At 44.4% G+C, this 26,701-nt stretch overlaps 1 protein-coding gene and 1 long non-coding RNA gene across 2 annotated transcripts; both read right to left on the bottom strand.

Moving 5' to 3' along the window:
* Window positions 1-275: 275 nt before the first annotated feature.
* On the bottom strand, window positions 276-25,708 carry LOC115202097 (protein PAT1 homolog 1-like). The gene is made up of 18 exons (XM_029765980.1): window positions 25,574-25,708; window positions 23,798-23,900; window positions 17,063-17,562; window positions 16,578-16,658; window positions 16,100-16,306; window positions 15,540-15,647; window positions 15,150-15,236; window positions 12,048-12,265; window positions 11,675-11,819; window positions 10,543-10,660; window positions 10,119-10,216; window positions 7,177-7,236; window positions 4,914-5,059; window positions 2,150-2,309; window positions 1,827-1,952; window positions 1,521-1,612; window positions 1,056-1,205; window positions 276-559 (listed from the first exon to the last, which is right to left on the bottom strand). The coding sequence occupies exons 1-18, from the start codon at window positions 25,586-25,588 to the stop codon at window positions 538-540; spliced, it is 2,436 nt and encodes an 811-aa protein (XP_029621840.1). The 5' UTR covers window positions 25,589-25,708; the 3' UTR covers window positions 276-537.
* On the bottom strand, window positions 2,678-4,645 carry LOC115202098 (uncharacterized). The gene is made up of 2 exons (XR_003879907.1): window positions 4,555-4,645; window positions 2,678-3,729 (listed from the first exon to the last, which is right to left on the bottom strand). It is a non-coding gene; the product is annotated as an uncharacterized LOC115202098 (long non-coding RNA).
* Window positions 25,709-26,701: the final 993 nt, after the last annotated feature.

Consider the following 26,701-nt stretch of genomic DNA (forward strand, 5'->3'; position numbering starts at 1 on the left):
AACAGTATTGCTATTTATGGGAATCCTGCAACAGAATCTTGACACGTGACAGGCAAGGTTATTGAATGATATATTATAGTGTTGGAATCATTAATTTATGAAATTCATCATACCCTTCTATTTAAAGCCATTTACAGTAGAGTGAGTGCATACATTTTCATGTGGCCTTTGCGGGAATCGAACCCACAACCTTGGCGTTGGTAGCGCCACCTTGTTGGTTGCTAGTCTTTAACAAATGAGACGAAGAGTGAAACAAACCAGCACAAACAGGTGTATACAATAGAAATACTTTTAATTTGATGTTTTATCACAGGCATCAACGTTAACAAGAATAAAAAAAGCAGATTTTATTTTTTCTCAGTTTCATCGCTCACTCACGCGCATCCCCATACACACCTAATGGACACAAAGAAAAATGACAAGAGATTCTGCTGGATTAAAATCAGTATCAACCCTAGTAGACATCCTACTCTTCTAGGTACAATAGTGCGCGCACACACGCTTCAACTGGGCTTCTCTTGATGTCTGTAGTCGCCTCTACCTGGACAATGCGGAGATCCTGAGAAAGAGAAAAGGAAGGAGGGTTTATTGTGAGAAAGTAGTGAACAGACGGAGTCCAAAGTAAATGTCCGGTGGTCAAAGAAGAACGTGTGTGTACTAAATCCAACTCCTCCCATTGCATATTTGAGTAATTTAGAAGACGTTCTTATCACAAGCGATTTAACTTGCTCGAGGGCACGTCAGATTTTTCCCCTAGTCGGCTCAGGGATTCGAACCAGGTACCTTTAGGTTACTGGCTCAACGCTCTTAACCACTAGGCTAACTGCCGCCCTCAGTCACCCTGAAGTGTGTGACAAATTGGAAACTCCACATCCGACTGGGATGCGAACTCACAACCCTCAGCACCTTAACACAATGTACTCAAAAAGCGCCAAAGCATTGTGCATGTGAACTTGTTTACCATCCATGCTTTTCAAATCACTGAAGGGGAGGGCGGAGCAGCACACTTCAGGGAGAATTTAAATTGGGCCAAGGACGCGTGAGACTGCACTCACTGTAACTTCTCCTGCAGCAGCTCCAGCCTCTGTCGGTCTACGTAGCGCGAGAAGAGAGAGAGCAGGTTGGGAGGGGTGAAGAGAGGAGGGGACAGGGACGAGGAGGGCACGATGAGCAGCTCCCTGGTCACAGAGAACACCAACTCTGTCCTGCGAGAGCGAAGGAAAGCAAGAAGCGAAAGGACACAGACAAGGTGGAGAGTTAGACTGCAACCACAATAAACAAACTGTTTTCAACATCAAAAAAAGATGTATAGGTTTGTAGTTGCTGTGTGTGTTTCCCAAACCTGCCGCTAGGTGGAGACATTGACCATGCATCGCTAGCCATTACTGGCATCTTATTTTTTTTTAGCTTCTGATGGAACAATACTAGCTAATATTGATGAATGTAAAAATCTAACAGCCATTCTAAATGTTGCCAATCACACAGCGGTTTCTGACTTGTAAAACGCGGGCTGTGCTCACCATCGATTGTCATCCATGAGTTGACAGGTGGGGTTGGAGCTCTGCATCCTCTCTCCTTCACTCAGGATCAGGTAAAGCAGTGTCACACCAAACTGGGAGGATGGAGAGGAAAAGGAAAGATGGTAGAAAAGAAGAGACGGGGACAGGAAAAGTGAGCGCACTGACTTCATAACATCAATGCCATCATGGCCTTATTTATCGTCATTGAACCTGAACCATTATCACTGCTGGACAGAGAAAGGTAAGGTGCACTATTTTGCATCATTCTAACAGCAGGCAGGTTGTATAGTGGGTCAGTGCAGGTACCTTATTTTGTAACACTCTGGACAGTTGACCCTCGCTGCCTTGCAGCTCCTGCAGCAAATCTGTGAGGGAGGCGCTAGATAGGGATGAGATCACCACGGCAATGGGCTCCACCAACCAGCACAGCACCTGGGGGACAGGGGAAGAGCAATTATAGACCACTTATGAGCATTAAAAATATCTATGTAGGCGATTATGTATGCATGTGTGTGTGTGTGTTTGCGTCTCTGGGTGTGTGGGCTTGAGTATCTCATAGAGAACATTGTTTTTTGCAATAAAGACCTGACGCTAACCAACTTTGTGTGTATGTGTGCCTCTATCTATACCTGGTCCTGTTTGTCTTTCTTGGCCAGGGCGGGCAGGTTCCGGGCAATCCCCATGACAACGGTGGCGGCCTGCAGCGGAGGCAGGAAAGGGATGAGCCTGGAGATGAGGCGCTTTCCCTTACGCACCGACATGATCAACAGGCACTGCTCGTCACTCACTCTGCAGGATGTGTGGACAGATGGAGGAGAAGAGGCGAGTGAGTCTGTGGTGAAATATTAGTGACGGGGGAAGCAAAGCTTTTCGGGACAATTAGGGGTTTCCGTCAAATATCGCTGGGGGGGGAAAAAAAGTTGACTACTTGAAACTTAAACATTGAACATTAGTGACTGCCGGTTGGCTGAGGGAGCGGTGAAGCTGCAGGGTATGGGGAGGTCATGTTCACCCCTTCCTCTCCTCCCTACCCCTAATTCCAAATCGTTCCCTAGCCCCTTCACCCTAGGCACTCATGTCGATCTGAAAGGATTGGATTGGTATAAGCAATAGTCATTTCCACCATATTTCTTCCACCTATCACAACCCTTCAGATCTACACAAGTATCTAGGGAGGAGGAGCTCGGAGTCCATTCGGAATTGAGGGACCCACGTTCCCCTCCTCTCCCTCCATCCTTCCTTCCTTCCTTCCTCACCCAAGCGCCGACGTTATCGACGGCCCGCTGCCCCGGGGCCAGTAAAAAATTGTGTCGGCCCAGTGGATCTCGTCAACTCCTCGGCGCATTTCTGCGTTCCAGTTCAACATTTACATGCTCTGTCGCAGTCTACTAGCACATGCAAAACCACACGCAAAATGATTGGCCGTTCATTCAAGGACCACCACCCCCCTCGCAAGTCACAACTGCTTGAGCAGAATATGAGCTGATGCCTTCACACAGCACACGCGGGCTGTCCAGAGCAAAAAGAAGCGCTCGTCAATCCACTCGCTGGGCTTCTTTATTTTAAGGGAAGTGATTTACTAAAGTGAACCTACTGCTGGCTACTGTTGATAGGCTTCAAAAAGAAAGCTACAAAAACACCTAGCATTCATCTTGACCGGCCTACTGGAGCCAGAGATCTATTTTCTGGGAGGAAGCGTCCTCTTTTAAAATGTACAAAAAAATATATTCTCAAAATGACATACTTTAGAAACAACTATTGCAACTAATACAATGTAATGACTTACATTGCCTAAATTATATTACACAGCTTTTTCAAGCCATAATAACAATACGTAGCCTATTACTAGCTGAATATAGAGAGAAAGCATGCCAAATCTATAGGCCCTGCATGACCTTACTGCATTTTAACTACCCCAAGTCTGGGGCCAATAGATTTTTGGCCGACAGGGCCAGTGACAGAAAAAAGTTATTGTTGGACCTTGCTCACCTTGTCGTCCCACTCCTTCCCCTTGAGGGAGCTGTAGTGTGGGTCGTTCCTCTCCCTCACCTACCCATCATCTCACCTGTCGTCCCACTCCTTCCCCTTGAGGGAGCTGTAGAGTGTGGGTCGTCCCTCTCCCTCACCTACCCATCCCATCATCTCACCTTGTCGTCCCACTCCTTCCCCTTGAGGGAGCTGTAGAGTGTGGGTCGTCCCTCTCCCTCACCTACCCATCATCTCACCTTGTCGTCCCACTCCTTCCCCTTGAGGGAGCTGTAGAGTGTGGGTCGTCCCTCTCCCTCACCTATCCATCCCATCATCTCACCTTGTCGTCCCACTCCTTCCCCTTGAGGGCGCTGTAGAGTGTGGGTCGTCCCTCTCCCTCACCTATCCATCCCATCATCTCACCTTGTCGTCCCACTCCTTCCCCTTGAGGGCGCTGTAGAGTGTGGGTCGTCCCTCTCCCTCACCTATCCATCCCATCATCTCACCTTGTCGTCCCACTCCTTCCCCTTGAGGGCGCTGTAGAGTGTGGGTCGTCCCTCTCCCTCACCTATCCATCCCATCATCTCACCTTGTCGTCCCACTCCTTCCCCTTGAGGGCGCTGTAGAGTGTGGGTCGTCCCTCTCCCTCACCTATCCATCCCATCATCTCACCTTGTCGTCCCACTCCTTCCCCTTGAGGGAGCTGTAGAGTGTGGGTCGTCCCTCTCCCTCACCTATCCATCCCATCATCTCACCTTGTCGTCCCACTCCTTCCCCTTGAGGGAGCTGTAGAGTGTGGGTCGTCCCTCTCCCTCACCTACCCATCCCATCATCTCACCTTGTCGTCCCACTCCTTCCCCTTGAGGGCGCTGTAGAGTGTGGGTCGTCCCTCTCCCTCACCTATCCATCCCATCATCTCACCTTGTCGTCCCACTCCTTCCCCTTGAGGGCGCTGTAGAGTGTGGGTCGTCCCTCTCCCTCACCTATCCATCCCATCATCTCACCTTGTCGTCCCACTCCTTCCCCTTGAGGGAGCTGTGGAGTGTGGGTCGTCCCTCTCCCTCACCTATCCATCCCATCATCTCACCTTGTCGTCCCACTCCTTCCCCTTGAGGTCGCTGTAGAGTGTGGGTCGTCCCTCTCCTTCACCTACCCATCATCTCACCTGTCGTCCCACTCCTTCTCCTTGAGGGAGCTGTAGAGTGTGGGTCTTGTCCCTCTCCCTCCTCCCCCACCTAGCCATCCCTCCATCTCACCTTGTCGTCCCACTCCTTCCCCTTGAGGGCGCTGTAGAGTGTGGGTCGTCCCTCTCCCTCACCTACCCATCATCTCACCTGTCGTCCCACTCCTTCTCCTTGAGGGAGCTGTAGAGTGTGGGTCTTGTCCCTCTCCCTCCTCCCCCACCTACCCATCCCTCCATCTCACCTGTCGTCCCACTCCTTCTCCTTGAGGGAGCTGTAGAGCTGCAGCGTGTGGGTTTTGTGCTGCTCCAGCAGGGCCTCTCTCTGCTCCTCCGGCGTCTGCATGAAGCGCTTCTCAAAGTCCTGCACCTCCAGCAGCAGACTGTACATCTGATGGAGAAAGAGAGAGGGAGATCGTGTTAGGGTCCCCAGAGTGCCAAGCTCTCTAGAGTGTTTTTTTTAGGGATGCGTGGTAATAGTGCAGAGTAGAGGTCGACCGATTATGCTTTTTCAACGCCGATACCGATTATTGAAGGGCCAAAACCCCCGATGACGATTAAACCGGCCGATTATTTTTAGTTTGTTTTTGTAATAATGACAATTACAACAATACTGAATGAACACTTATTTTAACTTAATATAATACATCAATAAAATCAATTTAGCCTCAAATAAATAATGAAACATGTTCAATTTGGTTTAAATAATGCAAAACAAAGTGTTGGAGAAGAAAGTAAAAGTGCAATATGTGCCATGTAAGAAAGCTAATGTTTAAGTGCCTTGCTCAGAACATGAGAACATATGAAAGCTAGTGGTTCCTTTTAACATGAGTCTTCAATATTCCCAGGTAAGATGTTTTAGGTTGTAGTTATTATAGGAATTATAGGACTATTTCTCTCTATACGATTTGTATTTCATATACCTTTGACTATTGGATGTTCTTATAAGCACTTTAGTATTGCCAGTGTAACAGTATAGCTTCTGTCCCTCTCCTCGCTCCTACCTTGGCTCGAACCAGGAACACATCAACAACAGCCACCCTCGAAGCAGCGTTACCCATGCAGAGAAAGGGAAACAACTACTCCAAGTCTCAGAGCGAGTGACGTTTGAAACGCTATTAGCGTGCACCCGGCTAACTAGCTAGCCATTTCACATCGGTTACACCAGCCTAATCTCGGGAGTTGATAGGCTTGAAGGGGTGTTTTTTGGAAACCTTGTTATTTACGAAGTTTTTGGAATAGATTCCTGTTGGAACGTTCCACAAATTATACCCACCCAGGTTGAAGTCATAAACAGCGCAATGAAGCACAGCGAAGGGCTGTTTGAATGAATGCTTACGAGCCTGCTGCTGCCTACCACCGCTCAGTCAGACTGCTCTATCAAATCATAGACTTAATTATAATATAATAAACACACAGAAATACGAGCCTTAGGTCATTAATATGGTCGAATCCGGAAACTATCATCTCGAAAACAAGTTTTTTTTCTTTCAGTGACATATGGAACCGTTCCGTATTTTATCTAACGGGTGGCTAAGTCTAAATATTCCTGTTAGGCATTGATGTTTATGGTTAGGTACATTGGTGCAACGACAGTACTTTTTTCGCAAATGCGCTTGTTAAATCAACACCCGTTTGTCGAAGTAGGCTGTGATTCAATGAAAATTAACAGGCACCGCATCGATCATATGCAACGTAGGACACGTTAGATAAACTAGTAATATCATCAACCATGTGTAGTTAACTAGTGATTATGTTAAGATTGATTGTTTTTTATAAGTCTAATGCTAGCTAGCAACTTACCTTTGCTTCTTGCTGCCCTCGCGTAACAGGTAGTCAGCCTGTTAATCCTTGTGGAGTGTAATGTAAGGCAGGTGGTTAGAGCGTTGGACTGGTAACCGAAGGTTGCAAAAACGAATCCCCCCTGAACAAGGCAGTTAACCCCCGTTTCTAGGCCATCATTGTAAATAAGAATGTGTTCTTAATCTGACTTGCCAAGTTAAAAAGGTGTAAAAAAAAAAAATCATTTTTTTTAAATTTGAAAAAATAAAAACAAAAAAAATAAAAAAAATCGGCAAATCGGCGGGCAAAAATTACCGATTGTTATGAAAACTTGAAATCGGCCCTAAATAATCGGCCATTCCGATTAATCAGTCGACCTCTAGTGCAGAGTTTCATAGATGAGTAGGTAGTAGTAAATTCTTACAAATGTGAAAAAATAAATAGAATAAATGAATAAAGATATTGCACAATATATATGCTCCCAATAATTTAATAGGCATCACCAACGTTTAGGCACATAGTTACTGCTAGCTAGCTTCGCAAGATGGTACTAACACAAGATGGTTACAAAGAGAAAATAGAGTGTAGACAGATATAATACATGTTAAAAGTGAGAGCACTGCAGAGTTCAAAACAGGCAGAGGAAGTTAAAAATGAAGGTAATACAAATGAATGCAACCACAGAGCTGTAGAGACAAAGTAATCCTCCCCCTTCCTTGTCTTTACCTTCTCCACAGTGTAGAGGATCTGCCGTCTCTTATTCCACACCTGTTTCTCTCTCTTCTCCTACGTGGGATAGAGGGAGCGGTTAGAGGAGTAGAGTACTGTACTACCGCAGTGTTTCCCAACCGGGGGTAGGCGGGCAGTCCCCAGGGGTACGTGGGACATTATTCCAAAATGTGCAACAACAAAAAATATCAGGAAAACATTTACTGAGGTCGCTGGGGTGAAATCTCCAGTTTATTTTATATTTATAGGCCTACTTTTTTTAAACTTTAGTTTCGGTCTCCCTGGCCTCTGCCCGACTGTTGATCCTCTGCTCACGCCCAAGTGCATGTGACCCTCTACTTTACACTAGTGGCTCACCATTTCAGCTAACAGCTAGCTTTGAGTAGAAACTAGCTATGGATCAATGGCTGAAACGCACTGTTTCAAGCAGCAGAAGCAGCACTAGCGCCAGCTCAAGTGAACCCGTGGGAAAAAGAAAGATCAAAGTAACGTCAATTTCATGAACAGTACGTCCTCTTTCGGTTTCACCTCGTGTTTCCTCTGCGGCGACGGGCTCTCAAATAATAGCATGAAACTAACCCATTTACAACAGCACCAAGCCTCTTTCCTGTGTGGCTAAGACCACAGAGTTTTCCATGGAAAGCAGTCAGAATTTAAGGGAAGTCAAGAGTAATTAAAGAAAGTGACTAGTGTCAACCAAAGCATTGGAGGCTTCATATGCTATGTCGCTACTTGTGGCCAAGTCAAAAAAGCCATTCACTATAGCTGAGGAGTTTGCCTGCTGCTGTTATCCTAACTGAAACTATGACTGATAAGACAGCAGCTGATGCACTGAAGACTGTACCATTGTCAAATAACACGGTGTGCTGTACAATCGACGACATGGGCGTTGACATTATTGCTCAAGTGGTGGGAAAGTTCAATTCCTGTTCATTTGAGCTGCAGTTGGACGAACGGACAGATGTCTGTTTAAAAACTGAGTTGATTGCATTTGTGCGATACTGAGACATTTAGGAAATGAATGAGCACATTCGGTCCTGTGAGAAGCTTAACTACAGGTGTTTCACGTTAACAGCTTTTTCCTCAGAACACAATCTGGATTGGAAATCCTGTGTTCATGTGTGCACGGATGGTGCGGCATCAATGACTGGGAGAATGAAAGGATCAATTGCCCACACAAAGTAAACCCCGGACGTTGAATGGAATTCACATGGAGGCATTGGCCAGCAAGAGAATGAGTCCTGAGTTCCATGATGTTTTTAGAAAAAGGCAGTGAAAGTGATTCACTTTACCCAGTCCAGTCCTCCGAATCACCGACTTGTTTTGAAAGCCTCTGTGATGACAGTGGGACTGAGTAGCAGCAGCTACTGCTTCACACCGACATCCGTTGGCTACCCAGAGGGAAAACACTACGGAGGCATTTTTGAGCTGCGGGCTGAAGTGATTTTCTGTCTGAGCACTCGCACCCGCACCCCCCCCCTCCCCCCTCTCATCCATGACCCTAATCAGGACCATGCACAAGAAGGGACTCGAATTGGAGAAAAGCCTGATCACTGCTGTTGCCACATGGCCCCCAAGACTGACAAAGCTTATGAGTGAGAGACAGCATAAACTCTCTCATTGATTGGAGAGTCCTCATTTGGTCATACACAAGTCTATAAATATGGGTTACATGTATTGGGAGTATGTGTATAAAATGTGAGCTTTGTTATTGTATAATTTATCTGAAAAAATATATATATATAAAGATAAAACTGATGTTAAGTGTACATTAGTATCATAGTAATACATCATCATCCTCAGTTAAATGACTAATATTGATATTCAACCTAATTTAGTCAAATTTACACCTAATCTTGGAATCACGGCAGACACACAAGCATGAGGGGGTACTTCAGGCAGGTCAAAGTGTTTTAGGGGTACAGTACCCAAAAAACATTGGTTACCACTGTACTACAATACCCATAATAGCGGTTTTATTTCAGTAGATAAGTTTGATGGGGTCAACTTTGGGTCATGATAGGGGCTGCACCAAATGTTTTATGTATTATAATAATTGATTAGGCTTATGTTGTATTAATTTAAGGGGAATGGCTATAAGACCCCTCCCCCCACTACATGTATAGGGTCCTAGACTACAGATACATACATATACACACACACATTATAAGGTTTAATATTGTTTCACAGTTCTCTTCTAGTCTCTGCCTCATAAAGAAACGGTCAGAGATGTGTGAGTTATTGCAGTCAAAACAGGGTGTCTGTGAGAAAGCGCCTCAAGGCTAAAAGAGATTCATAGACACAGAACCCTGTAGGGAGTGAACCCTGTAGGGAGTGAAAGAGATAAGAGACTAGTCAGACATACCACTATAAAGTAACTTGGGGAGTGGAAAATTACTGCTGAGCCCTTAGAAAACACTGGAACTAGTGTCTCTCCTGCAAGTTTGTAAAACTGTATATGCATGGGCTTGGTCTCATGAGTAGGAGGTATTGACCTAGGCAGTTACATCACTAGGGGTTGACTGCAAGCATATTAAAAGCAACTTGGACTTTTCCTATTTTGCAAAACTCAGGAGAGACATCAGTTGTATGTTTGATTTCTGTCTACAGCTGTATTTTGATTAAAATTGTTATGATTTATAAGTGCACATTTTGATTATTTCTTATTTGTTAAGTAAATAACGGAGCCCAGAAAAAAGGAACCAACAAGTTCCTGAAAATAACTAATGTTGTCCTGTCTCCATATCAATGCAGGAAGGATAGACCAAACAACTGACAGTAACATCTGGATAGCGAGACAAAAGCAATATAATAAGAACAGAGCGTGATAAGGAACGGGGAACATACGTCAGAGACAAAAACAGCAGGAGATAGAATGGCAGAACTCGTGAGACACGGGAGTCTGGAGAGATTGTGGTGTATGTGTGTGTAGTACGTACCTCGTCGTCAGTGCGACTGGTCACCACCGTGTCGATCATCTTCCTGGGGTTGTTGACGCTGGACACAGTCAGCTTACCCAGCGAGCCTGCAAACTGCACTGTGGGGGGGAGAACGATACACACGCATGTCACACACGCATGTCACAGATACATCCTCAAAAACACACAAGGGGATGTGATGATTATTCATTTGATCAAATCCTTGGTTAAAATAGTATTGGTTCTCTTTTTAATACTTGATTGAGCTTGGCTGGTGCAAAGGAACCAACGCAATAGTCCCCAAAGTGCAAACCCTGCCCATTTGGTACACCAGGTTGTGTGCCAAACACTATTTAACTGAAAACGAATACTATTTGAACTCGGGTCTGGATTTCATAATTGATCATGTATCATCCTAGTTTTATGATCATCATTCATGCGTTACCTGGTCTGTAGGTGTGTTCCAGCCTGGCCACCTGGGGGGTGATGAGTTTGGTGGTGTGCTCCTTCCTCACGCCGTCTCTGTCTCGCTCCTGCCTCTTCTCCATCTTCTCAAAGTAATTCTGCCAGGCAACACAAAATTGGCATCCATTTAGTTACATATTTCTGCATTTAATCCACCATAAACAGGGACAACTACTGAAAAAAACTATCAGGATAATCCATAGTAAAACTATTTATTAACACTCAATTAAAAGGTGGAGCTCTGACAAAGGTCAAAGGATAGCAAGACCTATTGGTCCCTAGAAGCAGGTGAACAGGGATTAGATTGAGGATGACCGCCAAGTGGAACTAATAAAGGATCTGAATGACAGGACTGGAACAGTTGTTTCCCTGGTGTACATTATGAACTTGTTTTTGACATGCTCCCTCCTTATCCCATTCTGGATTGGTCCGTCTAGCCTGGTAACGATCAGATGGAAACACAATGTAAGGACTCGTGTCAGCTTAATAAATGACATTCCTATTTAATCTCATTCTAGGTTGGTCAGTAGGACAGAAGGTAATGGAACGTTCGGATAGAAACGGACTGTCTAAAGCCGACATGCATCTCTGCAAGAGGTTGCGTCAGGTTTATAACTGACGTTTCTATCTGCCTTGTTCAGAACGTCACGCCCTCCTGCACATAACCCTGCACTGACCTGGGCAATGTTTATTAGGGAACACCGTAGCAAAACATTTTTGCAGCGGAAAATGCCGAGCGTTAATTGGGCCAAGTCCAGGTAGCCATTCCCCATTTCAATCCATTTTCTTGCGCAGTTAAATAGCGTTTGGCACACTACCCGGTGTACCAAGTGGGCAGGGTTTGCACTTTGGGGACTATTGCATTGGTTCCTATTTAGGCCAGGTTTACACTTTTGGGGCTATTGCATTGGTTCCTTTGCACCTAGTGAATACAACCCGGGGTAATGTTCATTAGGACACGCAGAACAAAAAAAGTTACAATTTTGCACCAGAAAACAAAAACAGGCATTTCTTATAGGACCAACTACTCACTCCCTATTTCAGTCCATTTTGTTCCGTTTGGTACCTAATGAACAGGGCCGCGCTTTTTCCATTGACTTGGCTGTACTGACCTGGTAGTAGTAGTCATCCAGGTAGGGATCAGTGCTCTGCAGCTGCATCATCTGGATCTTGGCCACCCACTCCTTCTCCCTCTGGGTCATCAAGTTACTGTAGGGGTCCCTGCTCCGCCAGTCCCCCACACGCCCGCCACGCTCACTGGGGAGAAAGACGATAGGGGAGGCAAAGTGAGAAAGAGGCTCCACAGCTGCTTCAGATGCAGGTTAGCTGAACGTAAAGCATTAGCAATTCAAGGAAATTCGTGCGGTAGTTTATGGCAACAGCACTGTGGATAGATATGGAGGAGACATGCGGATGCTGGGACAACTCAAATGATTTATACACACACACACACACACACACACACACACACTTCAGTCTACATACCCTCCTCTACTCTGCATCCTCTGGGTGAGCATGCGGCGGTGCTGGGGGTGCAGGTGCGTGGTGTTGTGCCGGATGATGGGACAGGGGACGTGGTTGGGAGGGGGCCCGCCGGGGTGGGGACCCATCCTGTGGGGAGGGGGCTGGCCGAAGAAGGGCCTGAAGCCTCCGCCACCAGGCAGCAACGGGGGACCCTGACAGCCCCTAGGGAAGCCAGCAACCTGAGAGAGGGAGAAGGAAAGAAAAAAATCTATATATTTTAGAGGAAAGGAAGGGAGGCTGTCATTGAATGTGTGTCGTGGAAATTTAAAGGACCCAAACTCAATGTAAATGAATCAATTTATTATCACCACCACGTCAGGGAAGTTCAATCAAAGCTTGATGAAAATTCTGAAAAGGGGGGGGTTCCCTTTCAGTCCTTATATACTGCTCCACAAACAAGTTATATAAGCATGATTTACATTATTAACGTTGGTTCCTGCATTTGACTGACGAGGCTTCTCTCAAAGTTAGGACCTTGAAACTGAGAAGGATCCCAGTTTCAAGGCGTACTGCCAATTGGTCTGAGGTGGTCACAGTCACCTGCACGAACCAAGATAGAGTGAGAGGTGTGTACAATTCAAGGATCTCTTCAGACAAAATGTTCCCTCCCATTTCACATAACAGTATGTATAGACGTTCATAGATATGTTGTACATGTGAAACATTTCTGCTCATAGGGAGTGAGCATGCGGTGATTTCCCTACGCACCAATCGGAAGCAAAAGGTCTGAAACAGGAAGAAACTAAATTACCTTATTATATAATTGCTCATTTCCGTTGTAACACTTTTTTTTAACAATATGTTTATTGATAAAAATGGTTTTACAAGACTTATAATAAGCAGAAATATTACATGAAAAAAAATAACAGCAAAAACCACATCAAAAGTTAACAGCAATATAAGATAAAATGATGAAACATTAAGACAAAGAAGTGTTACAGAAGTATAAAACCACCAAAATTACATTTTACAGTGGTCTGATCTAATGGGAAAGAAGGTATTTGGGACAAATTTCAGATGAAACACAGCGCAACAAGCCAATCGGACATCTCTCACAACCACCCCACATGCACACAAAGCATAGTACACTACCTAGAGTTCCCCTCATTAGCCAATATGTTACAACACTTTTTGGTATGGTGTGCACTTACGAATGAATACACCCCAGGTAGCCAAATTTGTGAGTGAGACGGCTCAAGGCGAGTGCATTCAGGTGTACAGATGAGAACACAGGTGAGTGTTTAGTCCAGGTGTTGAGTCCAGTGACTATTTTAGCATGTAAGTGTTGGTGGGGCAAACTCCCAAAAATGTTTTTAGATGCATACCAGCAAAGCCACTACACATCACTGGACTATAACGTTGACAGACGGTGCCCACAAACTGTTAGAACCTACGTAAGGTGTTGGGACAGCTTTATAACTGTTACACCTGGCTATCAGCGGAGCCTTGTCTTGCAGCGAAACAGTTCCTTCAGTCTCATTTATTTCCTTTAAAAAAAACATAGCTGATATGGCCGAATTGCTTAAACAAATGTGGTTACTAATGACAATTGAGATGTACAAACTGTGGCATAAGGGGACGACGAGCGAATAAGTGGCAATCCGTAATTTCGATTAATACAAATGAGCGAGCTAGGACGGACATAGTCGATTATAACCATTTGTTCAGAAACATATAGCAACAGAATTCAGAACATGGGCCGTTCTTACAATATTCTCCCTGTACACCAAGTCAGAACCACAGGATAAAGGAGGCATAGAAGCAGACAATGAAAGCATTTACAATATTCGATGACATTTATCTGAAACAGGCTCAGGGACCAAATTATTAGGGTGAGGCACATGGGCTACTAACATACTTAGTATTACTTTCTTAACTACAGTATACATATCTCCCTGGCATATTATATCATTTATGCAGCAGCATACAATACATTTTTGGACTCACCTTGTTGGTTCTGTGCTCACTTGAACTGGAAGGTGGCGCGGCGGTCCTTGGTGGGCAAATTTAGTCATCAAAGTCTGGCATTCTCTGGATTCATGGTACTTTCGAGACAACTGAGAACTCCGGAAAAAAAACAAGGTTGAATCATGACGTTAGTGATCTTCAGGTCGGAGCTCTAGAAAGAGGCAGAGTTCCTGACTTGAATGACCGTTCAAAATGTATTTTCCCAGTCGGAGCTCGTTTTTCCCCCAGAGTTCCCAGTTGTCGTTAACTCACTGAAGTCAGATTTTTCCCAGTTACGAGTTTCCAGTTGTTTTGAAAGCGGCAGAAGTCATGTTGAATTGACAGCATGGCCAATGTTGAATGTTTACTCCACTGAATGGCAGGCTAATGTTTGCTTTGCAATGCTTGCAGTTAGCCACTGATTCCTTACAAACCACTCATTGTTGAATTTGCGATTTCCAACTTGTTGTGTAATGTTTGTGTCCAATGGCCGATGAGCACCGATACATTTTATCTATATTTTCTCTTCATATGACAAGGATTAAAAAGGACTTGCCAGTAGACTTGATTCATGAATCATGAGGATGACTGCTAGCTTGCTAGCTAAGATTTTGAAAGTATGTTGTTGACATGATCAGTCCAATCAAAGCTACTGTAGACATAACGTGATTTGACCTAATTTTATCTGTGGCCAATGACCTTGAGCCTTCTTGGATGGGCACTTCTAATGTAACTCTATGGCAGCACCCAAGCGCCTTGAATTTTCGAGTTCTCCCTGTAGATTTTGCGGTGCCGTAGTGTCCCCATGAGTGACAGAACACTGAGCCAATCACAGCGCAACTAGAGTACATTCCCAACCCCTACGCTCCGTATTTTCGCCTGGCTGCCCCACCTCCACAGCAAACACCAAGTTATGCTGAAACACCTGCATTTTGGAGCTGCCTTACTCAAGAAAGCAAAAAAGAGACCATGTTTGTATGCAGCTTTAACTCAATGACTTTATTTTTTTTTTACATTGTTTGTAAACTGGTATGTGACACATATTAATGCCAAAATAACATACTAAACTCTGCCCCACCTAACCTGAATGACAGGTTGCCACTGGTTGCGTCTCACCTGAGAGTTGAGCATCTGGGCGCGTTGGATCTGGGACAGAACGGGGCCCACGCCGGCCGGGAACGGAGGACGACACAGAGGAGAGTTCTAACAGAGAGAGAGAACCCAACTCAGAACCAACACTGACCTGGAACCTGCATCTGCAGTGAGCTAGAGTCCATCCATGAGCCAAGCTATTGAGCCAAAACCAAGATAGCTGCTATGGAATAATTAATATTTTGTACTTATATATCCACCCTCACGGAAGTAACTGACCATGAGAAGTCAACACTCATTCAACAATTGGTCAAGAACACCACAACAGACCAACAAAATAAAAAATCTTTAGATTCCACAACTTCACATGCCCCACCTAATAAATTAAGCGAAGGCCGGAGAGGTAGGACTCACAGCGATGTTTAAGAGGGTGTTGGGAGAGATGCGCTCGGGGAAGGAAGGGGGGTAGCGGTGTTGGTGGTGGACCGGGGCTCGCACATGAACAGCGGTGGGGTGGTGGATCTGCAACACACAGTAGAGAGAGGGTTTCAATACAACTCATTAGCCTATAACTGTACACAGAGAGAGGGTTAACTCCAGCTTTGCAACAGATAGGAAGAGAGTAGAGGCAGAAACAGGAGGATCAAGCAGTTACTAATAGTCTAATACAGTGGTTTCAAACTCCAGGCCCGCGGGCCACCATAGTGTGACTCGGGGGCCAGATGTGGCCCGTGAACTGGAAGTTTGAGATCACTGGTCTAATAACTATGAACAGTAGTTACTTCTGCAGAACAATTCCATGTTATACAAAACTACACTGAGAAGGGCATACACAGTTCACAAGGAATAGCCAAAATTACACAAATAACTATTTAAAATATAAGTGGGAGTATTTTGCATACAGACAGAAGATGAGGTAACAGTCCATAATGATTACTAAAAAGAGGGAGAAAGGGCAGAATTCTCCCACTGACCTGCTGCTGATGATTCAAAGCATGACTCATCGGCTGCTTGGGTGGAGTCCCGATAGGCACAGCCCTCACTGGTGGGCTACCAATCACGGGAGAGGACGAGCGAGGCGGGGGGGCCCTTTCCGACAAGTCCCGCCCATCCTCGCTCATCATTGGCGGGGGCCGATTGGGCAGCCCCACTTCTTTGATGATAGACATAAGTGGACTGTCCTGGAAAGATGGGGAAGAAGAGAGTTTAACTTTTGGATCAAAGTCTACAATCAATAATGAATACAATTGGTTTAAACAAGATATGGTAAGTCATTCAGAGGGCAAATGTGCCAGCTATGTTGTTTTTCATGTAAAGTACAGGGCCACATTCCGCAAGGCACAACGTAGCTAAACAGTTCGTAACCGAAAAGCAATGTTCTTATTTCTTATTTGACAAATTCAGGAAGTACATCCCTGTTACAGCCGGTTTCAAAACAGGCAGTTGTCTTACCTCCATTTGAGTGATTAGTCCAGGGGTGATGCTCACAGGCCCAAATCCCATGTTGTTCTCCCAGATATTGTGTGAGTTCATCTGAAAGAGAGAAGCAGAGGAAGAGAAGGCGTGTCAGAAGGCACCGCTCCCCTAGTGATAAATAATAATCGTCCCTCATTGAACGAGCTGATAGGGTTTGGAGAAGGAACTATAACGTAGTTATGCAGCATATAGAGCTACAGAATACTAGATCAGCGGTTCTCAAACCTCTCCTTGGAGACCCCCAGACATTTCAAAATGATGTTGTAGCTCTGAACCAGCTCACCTTATTCACCTAGTCAAGAGTTTGCTATTTAGTTGACAAGTTGAGTCAGGTGTGCCTAACTCTGGCATAGATAAAATACATGGAACGGCTGGGGGTACCCAGGAGAGGCTTGAGAACCACTGCACAAGATACAATGATCTGCAGCATTACTACAGTATAATATACTAGACTGTCTCACCTGTTGCATGGGGGCTGCCCCTCGGCGTAGGAGGTGCTGATGCTGCTGGTAGCTAAGCAGGGAGGGGTGCGGTGGGCCGGGGGGTAGCCCCGACGTGGTCAGCTGGTGGTGTGGAGGGAGCTGGGAGGGGTGGTGGTGCTGCTGGGGGATGGAAGGGGGAGGAGGGAGACCAGTGGACCGGTCACCAGGCCCGGCTGGACCACCCACACTGGCGATGGCCGGGTCCGCCCCGAGAATCAACATGGCTAGGGACTCGGCTAGGTCGCCTCCCCCCCTCTCCTCCAGGCCCGGAGGGGGCATCGAAGAGAGGGAGTGATGTGGTGGGGGGAGGGAAGACGGGTGGGGGACGCGGCTGGCGGGAGGAGGAAGGTGAACAGCGGAGGCGTTTCCTCCTCCCATTCCCCCCATCCCTAGTGCCCCTAGTCCTAAACCTCCGAGTCCGTCGTTCTTTTGTTCTTCGAGCTCGGCTAGCCGCTTGTGCTCCTCCTGCCAGTCATCGTCTGTAGGAGGTAATAAGTCATTCTGTTATCACAGGTGTCATCCATCCAAGTAATAAAGACTGACTGACAAATGGGGGATATTAACTGTGAATGGTAACACTAGCGATGAGGTAAAGGACGATATTTTTTACTAACCTTGGGTGCCGGTGTGTTTCTGCTTTAGGCAATTTCTTTTTCATTGGCAAATTTACCACAACAGAGATTTTACCATGACCACAGCATAGAAGCTAGCTAAAGCAGAAACAGACTTGCATATCCTGCATGTATTGTATGCACAAAAGGCTTGGATATAGTGTGTGCACTGCAGATTTGCCGACATTTGGACGTTTCAATTTTTCAAAAGACTCACATAACTATAGAAATGGAGACATCGTGATTTTAGAGACAATGTAACAACAGCCGATGTTTAAGGGGACTACAACAGTCAATTTGTTACTGGGCTCTCACCATCAGGTTATTCACATTATTCAAATTGAATCAAGTCACATTCCCAATTCGATTGCCCACCATGTATTAATTGACATTAAAGGCGATACACATTGGGTCTAACAATAAATCTAGGACAAAAACTTTGTCCTGGCATTTCATGACCTGATTACCAGATATATTATTTTTAAAGCCCACTAGATGACTCATTTGTCATCATTCTAAACATCATGAATAAAGGAAAAGAAAATACTGATGGGTGTTGCGCAATAGTGGACTAGGTGTCCAATCCGAAGCACAGAAAACATATGAAAACATCCAGCAGCCGTTTAGTGCCAATCGCGCACACGTGGGCGGACGAAAGAGTCGCCGACAAAGGAGTTCTGCTGGCGAGAATATAACACGTTGCGGAGGTGCTTCAGTAGATGGTAACGCCTTCTGTGCCTTTGTCATTCAGAACAAGAAGAGTTTGTGGTTGGCTCCGTCTTTCATGCTCTTAGTATGTCATCAAACAACATGCTATAGCTAAGCTAACCATGTGCCTTGCATTCTGACAGTCTCAAAACAGTAGGGCTCACCCCATTTAGTCGACTGTTTGGTCGATAGGCTGTTGGTCAACCAAGATTTCTTTAGTCAAGCAGTCTAAAATATACAGTACCAGGCAAAAGTTTGGACACACCTACTCATTCAAGGGTTTTCCCTTTACTATATTCTACATTGTAGAATAGTGAAGACATCAAAACTACCCAATAACGCATATGGAATCATGTTGTAACCCCCCCAAAAAAAACAGTTAAACAAAACATGTTTATATTTGAGATTCTTCAAAGTAGCCACCCTTTGCCTTGATGAAAGCTTTGCACACGCCTGGTATTCTCTCTTCCAGCTTCACCTGGAATGCTTTTCCAACCGTCTTGAAGGAGTTCTCACATATGCTGAGCACTTGTTGGCTGCTTTTCCTTCACTCTGCGATCCAACTCATCCCAACTGGGTTGAGGTCGGGTGATTGTGGAGGCTTACACAGCATGGAAGTGTGTTGGGTCATTGTCCTATTGAAAAAGAAATGACAGTCCCACTAAGAGCAAACCAGATGGGATGGCGTATCGCTGCAGAATGCTGTGGTAGCCATGCTGGTTAAGTGTGCCTTTGAATTATAAATAAATGACTGAGTGTCACCAGCAAAGCACACCATCACACCTCCTCTATGCTTCAGTGGGAAGCACACGTGGAGATCATCCATTCACCTAATCTGCATCTCACAAAGACACGGCTGTTGGAACCAAAAATCTCAAATTTTGACATCAGACCAAAGGACAGATTTCCACCATCTAATGTCCATTGGTCATGTTTCTTGGCCCAAGCAAGTCTCCTCTTCTTATTGGTGTCTTTAGTACTGGTTTCTTCGCAGCAATTCGACCATGAAGTTCTTATTCACAGTCTCCTATGAACAGTTGATGTTGAGATGTGCCTGTTACTTGAACTCTGAAGCATTTATTTGAGCTGCAATTTCTAAGGCTGTTAAATCTAATGACCTTATCCTCTGCAGCAGAGGTAACTCTGGGTCTTCCTTTCCTGTGGCGGTCCTCATGAGAGCCAGCTTCATTATAGCGCTTGATGGTTTTTGCGACTGACCTTCATGTCTTAAAGTAATGATGGACTGTCATTTCTCTTTGCTTATTTGAGCTCTTCTTGCCATAATATGGCCTTGGTGTTCTACCAAATAGGGCTATCTTCTGTATACCCCCGCCTACCTTGTCACAACACAACTGATTGGCTCAAACGCATTGAGGAAAGAAATTCCACAAATTAACTTTTAACAAGGCACACCTGTTAATTGAAATGCATTCCAGCTAACTACCTCATGCAGCTGGTTGAGAGAATGCTTTGAGTGTGCAAAGCTGTCATCAAGGCAAAGGGTGGCTACTTTGAAGAATCTCAAATATATTTTGATTTGTTGAACATTTTATTGGTTACTACATAATTCCATAAACCAAAATCAAATGTATTTGTCAAATACACGTGTTTAACAGATGCTATTGAGGGTGTAGCGAAATGCTTGTGTTTCTAGCTCCAACAGTAAAATAATATCTAACAAGTAATATCTAACAATTTCACAACACACACAAATCTAAAGTAAAGGATTTAAGAATATATAAATATTTGTGTGAGCAATGTTAAATATAGTAGAATAGGTTAGACCAGGGGTGCCCAGACCCTCTTCCTAACGCGGCCTACTTTTTCCGGTGGATTAAACTGAAATTGGCAACCAATCACGGCCGGTTGTGATACTAAGAAATACATTTGACGATAGAGTTCTCCCTCCACCCTCCTTCTAGGCAAGTCTATTGTCCAGCCACCTGCTAATAGCCATAATGGCATTGTACAACATCACTGTGTGTTTGAAAAAGTATTTTCCAGTAAGCAACAATTTGTTTACCTTCATTAGACAACTTTGTTCCAATATTTCTGTAATTCAGTGATTTATTCCCATAGTAATTCGTTATGGATCCATAACTAAAACCTTGGCATTTTGAAAGAGTATTTATCATCATTATTTTATTAACGAAAGCATTAAGATGCCATTCTTGTTTACATTGTTTTAGTTTGAACGTGCAGACTGGCACCAAGAACAGAAGGAACGTTTCCCTAGTAAGCACCATTATTAGTGCAATGCCCCTAAAATGTGTTGCTCTGTGCTACCCAGTGTGGAAGGGTGTCTCTAGGAGACAGAACGTGTCTTCTTCCTGAGCGGTATGACGGCAGCGTGGTCCCATGGTGTTTATACTTGCGTACTATTGTTTGTACAGATGAACGAGGTACCTTCAGGCGTTTGGAAATTGCTCCCAAGGATGAACCAGACTTGTGGAGGTCTACAATTATTTTTCTGAGGTCTTGGCTGATTTATTTAGATTTTCCCATGATGTCAGAAGCTTCTAAAGCCATGACATCATTTTCTGGAATTTTCCAAGCTGTTTAAAGGCACAGTCAACTTAGTGTATGTAAACTTCTTCCCCACAGGAATTGTGATACAGTGAATTATAAGTGAAATAATCTGTCTGTAAACAATTGTTGGAAAAATGACTTGTGTTATGCACAAAGTAGATGTCCTAACCGACATGCCAAAACTATAGTTTGTTAACACGAAATTTGTGTAATGGTTGAAAAATGAGTTAATGATTTCAACCTAAGTGTACGTAAACTTCCGACTTCAACTGTATATTGTCCTGCTAATAACAGGGTTAATAATATATCTGTGAGAATATCCAAGGGGCTTTTATATAATTCTAAATTAATAATAAGAAATAAGAATAGCTTTGTTTAAAAAAAAAACATTTTGGAGATTTAGTTTTCAAATAACCTAAAGTGAGTGAGAAAAAGGCCATTCTTGAACATGGGGTGAGACATTGTAACTAATTGTAAAAAAAAAAAAAAGCCTGTTTATTATTTAGAATTATTTCTGTTTTTAGAGGGAAAGAAACCGAAAACCTACAGTCATCTCATGTGTCTCCCAGTCAAGGCCAGCACAGGTATTGAACCAGCATCTGTAGCAACACATCTTGTACTGCTATGCAGTGTCTTAGACAGTTGCGTCACACAGGAGCTGTACAACGTGACTGGTCGGGAGTGGGCTACAGTACTACAGTAAGAGCAAAATAATCTTAAAATAAAATAAAAACCTTCGTGTAACAACAGTTTTAGTAAGTAATACTGAAGTTGTGCACAATTATCAGTTTCTATTTAGGTTTATGTTGCCCATTCATTGTCAGAGACACAGTAGGACCCAAAAGCATAATCAGTGCTCCAACTCCCCCTTGCGCTGGTCTGGAGCAATGAAGTGGTGACGCAGGGTACCATACTAAACCACAAATTACCTCTAAGTCCCGTAGCATTATCACAAAACTTTTAGTGGAGAAAACACTGTAGCTACTGATTGCTAGCCTCAAGCAGGTGTCCAGGTGATAATCTGTTAGAGTTATACATAGAAGTAGGCCCAGGCTCCCTAGCCTGTGCATAAATGTAGGCCTATAAAATGTGCCCATTTGGAGATCTGATAACATTTCTGATTGTCTTAACTCACCACCACTGTGGAACTTCAAAGCAATTTTTTCTTCACTTCAAACAGCAAGTAAACAGTCTGTTTTTACATTCATTGAGAATGACAATTAGTTCCCCAGCTCTCTCCCTTTTCATAGCCACTCAGCACGAAAGGGGAATTAAATATCATGCTCTGATCTGGTGGAAATGTCATAAAATAGGCCTACCTGATTACTACTTATCCCTTGCACAAAACAGCCTATGTAACCGATGTGAAACGGCTAGCTAGTTAGCGGTGGTGCGCGCTAATAGCGTTTCAATCGGTGATGTCACTCGCTCTGAGACCTTGAAGTAGTTGTTCCCCTTGCTCTGCAAGGGCCGCAGCTTTTGTGGAGCGATGGGTAACGATGCTTTGTGGGTGTCAGTTGTTGATGTGTGCAGAGGGTCCCTGGTTCGAGCCCAGGTAGGGGCGAGGAGAGGGACGGAAGCTATACTGTTACACCTACAGCTATGTCGGTCTAGAGCAGGAAACTGAGGGTACAGAATATTTTATGCAATGTTGCATGTTTGCTCGTGCCAGCTTCCAGCGACCCAAGTAATTAATAGTTGATACAATGTTTCAAGTTAGTGGCAGACAGGCCATACCTAGCCATTGGGATTTATAGGATATTTTTACATAGTTGGCAATAGAAGTTACTTTTAGAATTTTGATTAACCACATGATGACTGCGATATGAACACTTTATTATAAATTAAACTGTTCCACGAAAATGTGCATATAAAAATCATAACTGGCACGCAGATCGGTAGAAATGGTAAGATAAATTGGCACTCCAAATGGAATAGGCTGCCGATGCCTGGTGTAGCCTATTAGGAGCGTAACAGCAGAATTAGCGAAGGCCAGGCGCAGTGGGAGGGAGAGAGTCGGGAACAGGTTCTCTTCATTTGCATGTCTAAATTATTTAATCACAGTGTGCTCAAAGCATCAGACAAGCTCAGTAGCCTACACATAGTTGATTTTATCGATTGGTCGAAAGAACAGACAACTTTTTTCTTAGTTGAGACAGTCCTACAAAACAGAAAACGTTACAATGCGTGAACTTCCTATTCTTTATGGGCCTGTTTCTCAAAAGCAGCTTTAACCTAGGCGAAACAGCGGGGGGGTGTTCTCAGATGCTCCATGTGAACTACAATCCTGACGCTTTGTTTTAACGTAATCCTTGCTTACGGTTTTAGAAACCATTGGAACTTAACTTTAGTACGAGCGAGAAATAATCTTTCAAATACAAACGCTACACTTACTGTACGCGGTTTAGCAAAGTTGCATCCCCGCCGAGGTACCAAACATCCTCTCACCTTGCACTTGCATTTCCATATTTCTGGTCAGAAGCAGGTGTTAGTCAAAACAGAGCTGTGTGCAACTTTGCTAAACTACGTACAGAAAGTGCATCTTTTGTATTTAACATTTTTTCCCCCATGTTCATATGAAAGTTTCGCTTCAAATGTTTCCAAAACTGTAAAGTGTGCGAGTTGTATTTGTGATTATACAGAGGACATTTCCCTCACAAGGCTAAAGGGGACGTCCAATGGCCCAAGTTTATTATTTTATATTTGCCCATCATTTTTTTTAATTCAGTTTAGTTTCAGTTAGTTTTCAGGCCCGGTTTGCTAGTTTGTATTTCATTTTAGTTGTATAAAATATTAATATTTTGTTAGATTATTCAGTTTAATGTGTTTTGTCAGTCAGTTGGTGAAAGATGGGCAAGTGACTCACCGATGGCCCCATCTCCAAAGGTGTCGTCATTAAACTGGTCAATCTCATCTTCTTCTTCTACCAGCCCCTCCTCCTTCTCCAGGGTACAATCTTCATCAAGGGACTGGAGGGAGAGAGAACAGAGAGAGATGAGAGGGAGTAAGGAGGGAGGGATGAGAGGGAGTAAGGAGGGGGAGAGTAAGGAGGGAGGGATGAGAGAGAGTAAGGAGGGAGGGATGAGAGAGAGTAAGGAGGGAGGGATGAGAGAGAGTAAGGAGGGAGGGATGAGAGAGAGTAAGGAGGGAGGGATGAGAGAGAGTAAGGAGGGAGGGATGAGAGAGAGAGTAAGGAGGGAGGGATGAGAGAGAGAGTAAGGAGGGAGGGATGAGAGAGAGAGTAAGGAGGGAGGGATGAGAGAGAGAGTAAGGAGGGAGGGAGGAGAGAGAGAGTAAGGAGGGAGGGATGAGAGAGAGAGTAAGGAGGGAGGGATGAGAGAGAGAGTAAGGAGGGAGGGATGAGAGAGAGAGTAAGGAGGGAGGGATGAGAGAGAGAGTAAGGAGGGAGGGATGAGAGAGAGAGTAAGGAGGGAGGGATGAGAGAGAGTAAGGAGGGAGGGATGAGAGAGAGTAAGGAGGGAGGGATGAGAGGGAGGAAGGCGGGCGAGAGGGATAGGAGAGAGAAAGAAGGTATGAGTGAGATATGGAAGGATGACAGAAAGGAGCTATGGGAGAGAAAGAGAAGCAACAAGAGATATATTGGTTGTTGTTGAAGGGAGGGGATGCGATGAGGTCAAGAAATTTAAAGATTTAAGAAATAAGTCTAGAATGTTGTTTTTCCTCATGCAAAATATTGTTTTTCAACAAATGTCAAATTCTTTTTTAGATAATTATAGTCTAAGCAGGTTTCTTAGCAAGCTCCTCAGGCAAAAATATTGACTTCATCCGCAGGTGAGACTCTGGGTGCAATAGGAACGAAATTACAGCTTTCCCTCAATTTGATAGCGAATGATTAGAACCCTGTACATATTATATTGTGAGTATTTCGTGAACCCACGTGGATGGAGGAAGTCAATGCTGCCAGCTAGTTGAAGTAGCTAGCCCAAAGATGTAACGTTACTGTTAAGATATTAACGTCTATGAAAATGTTAACGTTAGTTTAGAAGATAATTCGGAGGGAGAAGAACAGTCCAGCATTTCACAGGCAGAGTGATCCAAGTCACCTTGGCTTTATCAATCGACTCACTTGTCAACAATACACTGTATTTCCATTCCAAAGAAAAGTGGCATAGCTATTATACTTCTGAACCTTTTAAATGTACTGTCAAACATGAGCCACCTAGCTAGCGACTTAGCTAGCCATCTTATCACCTATCAAGACAATATTTCCCAGAGAAAATAGCGAACCAGAAAAGCTAGCTAACGTTAGCAGGGGAAGGCTGCGCAAACTAGCTAGCTAGGTTACATCACACGGGATCCACGTCGATAGTATCGAACTTGGAACATTTCCTAATAAAAATCCACCATTCTTTAGTATTTTTCTTTTAAGGTAAAATGTTGAACCCGACAGCCATGTCCATACTCCGTTCACTGGACACCCAGGACTGTGACGGTGGGGGACAAGGTGCCGGGGACAATTAGCCAGGGAAAGCTTGGTAGGCCGCACGGAGGAATTTTGTCAACGGAGTCGATAAGTAAAAGGCAAAATCCCCCAGAAAATGGCCACATTTCAACTCGTCTTGAGGGAACGCTAGCTAAACTGTATAGAGAAATTGCCAGAGGTAATCAAAACACTGCTCACCTGAAAACGGAACATGTAACGTTATCTTCAGTCCGCGAAAGGTACAATTCTCCCAAGTGTCTCTGGTGGAAGGCGGCGCGCAAATTACGCAGCATTGGGGATCGCGGCCAAGTCCATGTGCACGAGTACGCACACAGGGAGAGACTGCGACGCGCGATTCACCACAACGTTTAAGTGCACGCAATGTATTATTATGTTTGACTAGGTGCAAGGTCCATTGACATACATTTTAATCTTGCCTTCAAAGTGACCTGAAACACTATTGTGCACTTACAGTACTCAGTACACAGTAAAGCTAATGCAGACATGAAAACCCACATAGTCCTGAGCAGGGTTCTTATGACAATTTCTAGTGTGGTTTCCTCAGCCTGATGAACCCTTCCATGGTAGTCCCTCCCTCTCACCTCTCACCTAGGCAACAATCAGTCCATTGCATAAGTCTATGTGAATAATCAATCTGTCACAGACGCAGACCTGTCACCACATCTTCAAAAAGTAATGACGAGGCAGGCTGTGCGTGTGTCTGTGAATGTCTATGCAGTGCTTGACTTAGACCAAAATCGGTGTTGGTACTCATTTTCAGTGCAGGTACTGTTTATATTTAGGTGCTGGAGTGCCACAATACTTTTGAGCAAATGTTCTATAAGAGGAACAAGAGCTCAAGCAGTGGAAAATTTGAGGTCCTCAGCTCCGGTGAGCTCCTGCCCAAGTCAAGCACTGTGTGTGTGTGTGTGTGTCCGTGCTTGCGTGTGCGTAGGGTTTACCTATGCAACAGTGTGTTATGAACATGACTATATGCATGTAAATCTTGGTGGAGCAAACAATTTTTTTAGATGCATGTCAGCAAAGCCAATACACAACGCTAAACAATACATTAATTGCACTATAACAGCGACAAGAGGTGCCCACAAACTGTTAGGGTCTTCATTAAGCTGTCCCAACAGCAGAGCTTTCTTTCCAGCAAAATGGAGTGAATCCTTACCACTGCTACACCTGGCTATCAGCGGAGCCTTGTCTGACAGCGAAACAGTTCATTCAGCCTCGTTTACTGCATTTTAAAAAAACATAGCTGATATGGCTGACCATATCTCCCTGGCATATTACATCATTTTTGCAGCATATAAGACA

The sequence above is a fragment of the Salmo trutta genome, chromosome 11 (genome assembly GCF_901001165.1).
Source record: "Salmo trutta chromosome 11, fSalTru1.1, whole genome shotgun sequence".
Taxonomy (NCBI): domain Eukaryota; kingdom Metazoa; phylum Chordata; class Actinopteri; order Salmoniformes; family Salmonidae; genus Salmo; species Salmo trutta.